Genomic DNA, 10267 nt, shown 5'->3' on the forward strand with positions numbered 1-10267 from the left:
CAATAGTGGAATACTGTAGAAACTCTGAATATTCTTTTTTATTTTTCTACACACAATCTAAAATTTTGTTTTACATTTTGGACTTAGAACTTGAGAGAGAGATGGCAACGTAATTCAAGGTTCTGCGCTTATCATATAAAACAATATATGATAAGTGCTAAGTGAAAAGTCATGCACTGTGATAAGGAGGATAATAACAAGTGTAGCTAAGCCATGCAGCACAGCAGAGGTAATATTTGGGCTGGGGCTCTAATGATAAGCAGAATTTATGTAGCAGAGATGAGGAGGCAGAATGTTAATGATAAACACTTTGACATAAGCCGAAGTTGGGGACAAGAATATTCAGGTATGTTTGAGAAATAGTAAGGAGAGATTCTTGGTGTTTTGGCATATAGGCTAAGCTGCTATAAACAAAGAGGCCACCCAATACAATAAGATAGAAGTCTTTTTTTCTCTCACTTAACAAGAGGCAGACAGTCCAGGGAAGGTAGAGCTTATCCGGAGACCCAGGTTCCTTCTCCCTGTTGCTCTTCTGTGGCTCGCCAACACCATGTCTGCATTCCAGCTCCGAAGGGGAAGTGGAGGGCAGCCAGCGTTCTTATGGCTATGACTTGCAAGTTTCACATCTTTCTTGTGCTCACATCCCATTGGCCCAGGCTTTGTCACATGGTATCACCTAACCGAAAAGGTTTTGGAAATGAGCCTCCAGGTTATGAATATCAGGAGGGGGGTGTCTCTTAAACTAAACACTGAATAGAAAAAAGTTTGTTTAAAGGAAGGGGAATATAAACTTAGAAGGAAAGGCTTGGGCCAAAATACAAGGGACTTTGAATTCCAAATGTTTGCATAGCACAGGCACAAAATAAATACCTTTCTAATGAGCGCATGAATAAATGAGTATGTAAGTGGATGAGTGAGTGATTGTATCATTGAGATTAAACTTTATCTTCTAGACTAGGGTTGCGAACTAAAATGACTCTAATAGGCCAGGCAGGTAATATAAATGAATCATACAGCCAGGTGTAAATTGGGAGTGAGGAGACTGAATCAACCGGAGGCTATAGACATGTCTAAGGGGCAGCCAATGCTCAGCTCCAGGTGATGGTTGCACAGGAATGTGGACCCTGTGTGGCAAGATTTTGAAATTTTTAAAAAAGAGTAGGAAATCTGAGTTTTATGTATCTCCCCATTTTTTAATGTTGGGTCTGAACAACTTTTAAATAGGCCAAATAAAATACATCTGTGGGATAGATTTGGCCTTTAAGTCATTAATTTGTGAAGATGGGAAACTACTTAAAATTTTTGGCTCAGAGAGTCGGTAGTTTAAGAAGGTTATTATGGTCATGGCATGCTGAATAAACCTCTAGCACGGTAGTTCTCAACTGAAGCTGCAGATGACAATCACTGGGGAACTTTTAAAAAATCCCAGCTTCAGGCTCCACTCCGTCAGAGAGTCGGTAGTTTAAGAAGGTTATTATGGTCATGGCATGCTGAATAAACCTCTAGCATGGTAGTTCTCAACTGAAGCTGCAGATGACAATCACTGGGGAACTTTTAAAAAATCCCAGCTTCAGGCTCCACTCCGGACCACTTATACCACAATATCTGGGGTTGGGTATTTTTTAAAGCTCTTCAAGCAATTGCAATGTGTAGTCAAGGTTGGGAGCTAGTCCCCTAAGGCTTATTTTGAAGGTTATTGCAATAGCGTGGACATATGGTAAAAGGGTCTGAACTGTTGTTTTGGAAGCAGACCGAAGAAAGAAAGAGGCAGAGGTGGGAGGCATTATAAAGGATAAATAGATAAAATTCTGTGGTTGTTTTAAAATAAGAGAGTGGAAGAGAAAGGAAGTCAAAAGAGTGGAGATTTCAAGCTGAAATTTGGGGCTGGGAGATGTAAGGAATTTAACAAATGGTTCCAAGGGACACATGAGATTAAGATACAAAGTAGATGAATGGGGGAAAGGTAAATGTTATCTTATATGCAAACACTGTGGTCCAAATCTAAGATGAGAATTCTAAATCAACATAACGTTTTTAGAGATAAGGCTACTGAACTCTTCTTAAGGGTAATAAAAATCTTTCCTATCTATTTTATTGGTTGCAATGCCAGGAAAAAGACTGTGAATTAACATTGCTAATGGATTTGTTGAGACAGTATGTCAAGGTCGTTGCTCAAGGTTGGTGGAGAAGAACCACAGGGATCCAAAGCAAATTCCTTCCCTGGGAATATTTCAGTCCTGCGACAATTTGGTTTTTGCAGAGCCTTCCCTGGGACTTGAGGCTTTATCAATGTTGATTTACCACCACCGTGAGGCCATATCCAGCCACTGCATCTGGTTTCTGGCCTCCGAAATACAGAGGGAAGATAATTTGCCCTTTTGTTTGCAGTTGTAAACATCAGGATGAAAATAGTTCTTCATGATTTTCTTGGTATGGAAAGGCTATGATTCACAAACATCTTACATCAAGATGATGATGGTGCCTAATTGCATTTAATAGCAAATATTTCTATAATGATGAAAATCAAAAGAGGAATAAACTCAATGTTACATTTTTTAACTCAACTAAAATAATTCTTAGGACATTAGTGAATTATTTTTTATCCTTAAACCTAAAGGAATAACTTTGTACTGATGGTAGGATGTTTTGGAAATATAACAATTAAAAATTCAAAACAAAACCTTGATATTTATGGTCCCCTTGTAATGTGTCAGGCAAAGTGCTAAGGGGATTATTCATTTAATACATCATCCCTTTTTATTCTCAAGAAAAAAAGTCCCTCCTTGATACAGACACTGTTATATTATATTCCCATTTTACCATTGAGGAAAGAGAGACATAGAGCAGTTAATAATTTACCCAAAGGTACAGGAACATTGGGCTCAATTCATAGCCACACTTTTTAAATGTGAAAATTCAGATAAATCACTGGAAGTTTACTAAATAAGTCTTCTAGTCTTTAAAATGAGATATTAATTACATTTGTCATGCCATTGCATGGGTTATTATATGAACTTACGAAGAGCAAAGGCTCATTGCAAACTCTAAAGGCTATGTAAATATTAGTCATCATTTTTGTGACTTTTCCTTTGATTCCAGGGAATTCGCATCAACTATGTTAGAAAGAACTAGAATAAGAACCTTAATTCTGCCTCTAGAGTAGCATTGTGACATTGGAAACTTAACCTCTCAAGCCTCAGTTTTAAAAAATGAACATTAGTAAAGGAATTGAATTGGATGACCTAAAAATACTTCTCAGTTCTGAAATTTCATGAGAGACTATGAGAAACAACTAAGAGACACAGACATTTATTTGTAAAATACTCATTAGAATATATCACTTCAACACGGCTGGCTTTATGTTCCATGGGACTCCAGGTGAATTCAAATTCCCCTTAGAAAGATCCTCATGTTAAGTGAACGTGAGGCTGTGACAGTAATGAACCTGAAAGTATGAAACTATTTGTGCTGCTTTCCTAACACTGCAATGTGATGAGAACCAGACATCCTAAAGGAATTTGGGGCCTGGCGAGAGTTCGTAAGATACCATGAGACCAGGGCCAATAGTGACAGTAAACAAGTGAGCAACCCAGCAAGAATTAGGTACAGATTAGCCTCAATGTATAGCAAATAAGGTCAGCTAAATGAATCAGATAGGAAATATTTGCTTTGGCAGACTTGCCGTTGTGATGTCTTGAACATTGCCTGTTGGTGCTGCTGCTTGTGTTCTGTTCAGACAAAAGGGAAAAGCCATTCCCAGAGTGTGCGTTTTGTGTCAAGGTCACTCATGATGTTAGACGGTGTCTGAGGCTATGGATCTTACTATGTAAAGATGGTTGGTCTGGATTTTTCATGGTGAATAAGCAACTTTATCCTGGAAAGGTGCAGCCTGTAAGCTTAGGCTCATGTGCTTTCCATTCTTCAGAGAGATGAGGCTCAGTGCATTACTTTTTAGGAAGCCAGTGGCTTTACCATCTGCCTTCATACTTTATCTAGGAATAAAGGAAGTTTTTACTTTTTTAGTGCTTTAAGAAAATCAAAATGGAGAGGTGTCACTTAGGTGGTGTCTTGATATGTTTAGATTTGTCTGGAATCTATTCAGCACTACTTGCTTGAGAAAGGGGTGTGTGTGTGTGTGTGTGTGTGAGAGAGAGAGAGAGAGAGAGAAAGAGAGAGAGAGAGAGAAAGAGAGAGGTGTATGCCACAACTGGCAATCTAGTACTCTTCCTTTTCTTTCTACCTGAGACCCAAAATAAAGCTGACAAGTTGAATTAGCCAAATTACTTTTGCTTTTGATTTCTTTATTTTCTATAGCGTAGAGAAGACTATTCGTACTCTTCAAAAATGAAGTCTAATTAAAACCATTTCCTTATCCTATTCTCACCATTATCTTGAGTTTCAAATTGTTTGGTGCGTGCCATTGTATTTAAGAGACCATTTACCAGGCTCTTCTTAGTAGGATGGAGGGCTCATGAAAAATATTGTGCCCCCTTCTCTCTCTAGACATGCTTTTATACAGGGGAAACATGGCTGGAAAGAACTCCAAGAATAGCCTTGCTCAAGGTACCAAAAAGACGGATAATAAGAAAAGTAGTAGACGGAACTCTATGGCAAATGAAAAGGTATATTTGGCAGGAAGAGATTCCTAGAGCAGTGCATATTAATGGGTGAAGGGCTTCTTTGGTGCCAGGTAGTTGTGAAGCATGGTGGTCAGCAGTGCGGGCTCTGGAGCCATATTGCCTAAACCACGTCCCAGCTTATCACCTGTGTTACACTTACCACCTGTGCTATTTTGAGAAAGTGACTTGACCATTCTGTGCTCCAGTTTCCCTTTCTGCAAAATAGAATTAAAAAGAATATCTACCAATAGAATTGTAATGATTATATGTGTAAAATGTGTAAGGAACTCAGAGTAGTACCTGGTGTATAGGAAGCTCTCAATAAATGGATGTTATTGTTATTGTTACTACTTTGGGAAGGGAGGGGTCAGGTCTTAGAAACTCCTTGTATACAGATGACTCTGCCTTTGGGGATTGAAGGACACCACCCTCTTTTCTTCTCCCATCTTCACCCCCTTGGTCATTATGGAGCTTCCTACAGAAGCCGCATTCATAACGGTTAAGGCCACATCTTGTATACGTACAATTTTTTTTTTTTCTTTCATGGAATGGTACCTCCAACCATAATAGAAAGTTGGCAGTCATCTCAGATTCTAACATCTTTCTCATCCATCACATCCAATTGGCCTGTCCTTTCTACCTTCTAGCGTACCCTATAAACCTGGCATGTTCTCTCCATGTGCACTGATGCTGTCTCAGTCTAGCCTCATCGACTTCTTCACAGAGTACCGTGGCAGCCGTCTAACTGGCTTCTCCATACTCTCAGCCTTATTACTTACTGGCAATCCATTCTCCACACTGCATCCGGAGTGAGTTTTCTAAGATGCCAGTTGAATTCTCTCACTCCCCTGCTTCAAAACTTCAATGATCACCCCATTGTCCTCAGGATAAAGTCTAATCTCCAGAACATGTTGTCTGTGGCCTGGCTCCTGGCCAGACTTCCGACCTCATTTCTCAGTGTTTCCCTATTTGCATCTAGAGCATTAGCCATGCTCAGCTACTTAGAGTTCTCAGAATGAGCTGTTCTCTCTTGGGCTTTATTTGCTAGGAACATTCTTCTCTGCTCCTCCCAGTCCCCTCTGGATTTTTCTGAATCACTTACACTTATCTGTCAGGGCTCACCTTAGTTGTGAGTTTCTCCAAGAAGCTCCCATTGATGTCCCAGGATTGAGTTGAATGCCTTTCCAACACCTCCTGAGCACTTGGGATGATCTACAACAGAGTTTCTCAGAGTGTGATCCAGGTACTTCTAAGAGTTCCCAAGACTCTTTCATGGGGTCTGCAAGGTGAAAGTAATTTTCATATTAATACCAAAAACATTATTTGCCTTTTTCACTTTCATTTGGCGTATAGTGGAGTTTTCTAGAGGGTACATGACATGTGATACTGTAAGATATTAAATGCAGAAGTGAAAATGGGAATTCAGCTGTCTTCTGTTAAGCCAGACATTCACAAGATTCGCATACAGTTGAGAGAAAGCAACTCTTCTCACTATTTTTTGAAAACATAGTTATTTTTCATAACAATGTATTATGTTAACATGTAATAGATTATTATTGTAATTTTTAAATTAATTAATACATGTTTTTATATTTCTAAAATAAACATTGATAGGTATAACCCAAAGAAGCAAAAGCACTTTGGAGCCCAAAATAATTCTTAGTATTCTAAAGGAGAACCACTGATCTATATTATTACACATTATATCACACTTTGTATCTACTATGCTCTGAACTCTTTAAGAGAAGAATCTGGGTCATTTATATGTGAGTTCCAGGCCCTAATACAATTTCTGATACATAATAAAATCTCAATTAGTATATATATTTTTGGCTTAAACAACAGAAATTAATTTTCTCCCAGTTCTGGAGGCTGGAAGTCCTAGATCAGTGTGCCAGCATGGTTGGGTTCTAGTGAGGGCCCTCTTCCTGGCTTGCAGACAGCCACCTTCTCACTGCATCTGTTTGGAGGCTGGGAAGTCCAAGGTCCAGGGAACACATTTGGTGAGGGCTTTCTTGGTGGTGATGACTCTGCAGTGACACAGGGTGTCACATGGCAAGAATGGCCTGAGCAAGAAAGCTCAATTAATATTTTTTTTTAAATAAAGGACCTAATAGGCACATGTGCAGGTATGTTCACATACATGGAATTTGAACAAAAAAGGCAATTTAATCCTTATTTCAGCTGGGCCTAATGCTACCCAATCTAGATAGTATACACAATTGGCTAAACCAATAGTACTCTGAAATTTTACATAATTCTTAAAATCTCTAGTTCTGTCCCTTTAAAAAATTTTTGATCTCCAGAAATCTTGTCCAAAGTATGTTTATGAAAACTTTAAAATGTGCAATTGGTGCTCTATACTTGAGGAAATAACAACTAAGTTCTTCTGGCTCAGCTACCTACTGGTGTGTGCTATCAGACAGGTACTTGACCTTCCTACACTTCAGTTTTCCCACCAGTAAAATGGGGGGCGGGTGGGGTGGGAAGGTTTTGAACTGGATGGATTCTAAGGGCCTTTTGAAGGCTGGGTCTGTGCTTCTTATCTCCATGGGAGCTATTTCCCTTCCCCCTTTTCTCCTCTCCAAGCAGATGTGCTTGGATAATACAATCTTCTCTTTTCTTGGCTCTAATGATGTCCACTGGCTGAGCTGTCAGCCTTTACAGACTCGCTGCCCTGATGTTCTCTGGTAGAAAGTTGGCTATAGCATTTTCTTGTTCATTCAGTGTGATAAACACTCCGCATGGAATTCCAACTTTTTAAAAACAACAATAACTTTGTTATTACTAAAGAACTGTATATTCCCTGGAGAAAATTTAGAATATCTAGATAAACAACAACTTGACAATCTCCTGTAGTCTTTTGAGTAACCTTTGTATTCTACAGACACTCCCATCCAGTCATGTGTGTCGTTATTCCAGATATTTGATTTGCAAGGAGGTCTTACTAATCAGGAAAGTATTTAGAGCTAATCTAAACATAGAATTATAACATTTTCAGCTCTGCACTTCAGTGTCAAGGAGCCAGTCTTTTTCATTAAAACTTTTAGGACATGTTGGAAGATGTTGTTTAGTAAAAGTGATTGCTTAGTTCCAACAAGGTGGGGAAGACTTTGAGCTGTAGAAAAAATAGAGAAGGAATGAGCAGAGAGAGAGAAGAGGAAAGAAAGGGAGGGGAGGGAAAAAGGAGAGGAATGGAGAACAAGGAAGGAGAGGGATTAGTAGGAGGGAGAAGAAAAGAAAAAGGCAAAAGAGAACAGTAGTCACGAAAGAGAAAAGAAAGGAGGACTTGTGATAGGAATGGCTGAGTTATGTGACAAGGATTGGAGTTCCCACAGAGGCTTGGGAAGTGAGAGTGGACAACAGAGGATCTTACTGCCCTTTGTTTTCTTTCTGTGGACCTCTTGGGAGCAAGTCTGGTTAGAGAAAGAGTATGGCATAGTAGCCCAGAGGTTGGGCTCTGGAACAGAACTATTTAAATACCATGTGATGGCTTTATGAGCTTGAATAAATTACATGCCTCGGCTCTGGAACAGAACTATTTAAATACCATGTGATGGCTTTATGAGCTTGAATAAATTACATAATGCCTTGTTCTTCATCTGCACAATGGGGAAATTTGTGACTATTCAATAACTTCATAACTTATTAGAAGAATAGCTGATAGATAGCACCCAAGTGTTAAGAATTGTTATGTGTGATACTGGATATGAAAAACCTACAAATAAATCATTAAACCATCATAATCCTGAATGCTAAGATATGAGTGTCTGAGGTCCTCATTTGGGACTTAGAGGCAGGGAAAGATGATCTGATCTGCTCATCCAGTGCCTCTGGAGGATAGGGGTGCTTGAGGCAAGGTCTCATTGAGAAGTCAGCAAAACTTTGGGGCAGACTACCTGGGAGCATCTCCAGACTCACTCCTGACAGCTGTAACTATTTGAGCTTGTCTGTGTTTCGATTTACGCCCTATAAAAGGGAGACTATGGGATTCTTATGATATAGGGTTGTTTTAAGGATTAAATAAGTGCCTGGCACATAGTAAGTGCTTAATTAATATTAGCTATGATTAGTTCCAGTTTGTTCTCACTTCTTTTATTCATATCTATTTTTATTAGACTTTGATGATATGCATTCCACTCTTGTTTGGCCCTTAGAATCATTAATAGTTCATTTTTATAAACCCATAGGGAGCAACTAAACTCAAAGCCTCTAGATTTGATGGAGGAAACCCATTTCCACTATGAGAGTGAGGGATCTTTCTGGGCTCTTCTTTTCCAGTTGAAATCACCATGAATGGTATTTAAAGAAATTGTAAGTTCAGCTCAATTTATCCCTTCTACATGAGCCTGAGTTCAGAATAGAACTCCCCACTTGGTAAATTTTAGGTAATACCATCCCATGCCTGTTTTATTCTCTCTTTCCTGCTGACAGCCTCTTACCTTTATTCTGGGATAATTTTATCAGGAATATTTTTTTTTTTTTTGTCTTTTGTCTTTTTCCGTGTCCGGCAACGGATCGCAACCCTCAGTGTTGCCCCCCCACCGGACCGGGGACCGGCAACGGTATTGCAACCCTCGGTGCTGCTCCCGCGCCTCGCTCAGCCAGTGAGCGGGAACCGGTCTGTATGTGGGATCCGAACCCTTGGGCGGGAGTGCCGCCGCGCTTCCCAAGCGGCGCACTTATCCAGTGCGCCACCGGGCCGGCCCTATCAGGAATATTTTTATATTCTAAAGCCATTCCATTCAACCTTTAGAAAAGAAGCTAAATATTTCATAAGGCATTTCAGCGTTTGAGTTTTTGGTGGCATCAGAGTTAACATTGCCCGAAACCACTTCATTTTCTTTTCCATCTTTGTTCTAAAAGCACACACCATCTCTTCTCTTCTGTCAACTACTTGTACTGTGTTGGATATTGTAGGTAGGAATGTGGGTAAATGAGTAAGGTGGCAGAGTTCATAACACCAATTTTAACTCCCTTGCCTTTATCTTGGGCCTCTGAGTCTTGGTGGTGGCACATTAAGTACATAGATAGGTGGATGGGAAAGACAAATTGCATTTGAGTGCTATTGTACAAAAGTCTAAATCAGACATTTCATATAGGAACTGTGTGTATAAGAATTATATGCAAAAATAGAAAAATGAAATATGTATATTGGTAAATATACACATAAAATTTCAACACATAAATTTGTTTCTAAATGGAGTTCTAATTTTACTATTTTTCAAAGCCTAAATTAGCTTTACTGTGGTTAAGAGGATCACAGTATCCTTTAACTGTTACTCTTTGGTAGCCCCATTGCTAATGTAAAGACTGGCTCCAAACAATGTGCCCTGTTTTGAAAAGTTAAGTCAGATTATTCTTAAAATTGTGGCTATTAAGAGAGAAATGTGGGGCCGGCCCGGTGGCGCACTGCTGCGGTGTGCCGCTTGGGAGGCGCGGCGGCGCTCCCGCTGGGGGTTCGGATCCCACATGCGGACCAGCGGCTCACTGGCTGAGCGAGGAGCGGGGGTGACACGGAGGGTTGCGATCCCATTGCCGGTCCTGGTCCGGTGCGGACGCAACGCTGAGGGTTGTGATCCGTTGCCGGTCACGAAAAAAAAAAAAAGACAAAAAAAAGACAAAAAAAAGACAAAAAAAAAAAAAAA

General features: G+C 39.8%; 1 protein-coding gene across 1 annotated transcript in view; it reads left to right on the forward strand.

Moving 5' to 3' along the window:
• The first annotated feature begins 4526 nt into the window (after nucleotides 1–4526).
• The window catches only part of LOC103608926, a 43801-nt gene continuing 38060 nt past the window's right edge, over nucleotides 4527–10267 (forward strand). Inside the window, exon 1 of the mRNA XM_008593312.1 lies at nucleotides 4527–4622. Coding sequence (XP_008591534.1) covers nucleotides 4527–4622 — 96 coding nt within the window. The remainder of the gene's footprint in view (nucleotides 4623–10267) is intronic.

The sequence above is a fragment of the Galeopterus variegatus genome, unplaced genomic scaffold (genome assembly GCF_000696425.1).
Source record: "Galeopterus variegatus unplaced genomic scaffold, G_variegatus-3.0.2 Scaffold8988, whole genome shotgun sequence".
NCBI classification, from domain to species: domain Eukaryota; kingdom Metazoa; phylum Chordata; class Mammalia; order Dermoptera; family Cynocephalidae; genus Galeopterus; species Galeopterus variegatus.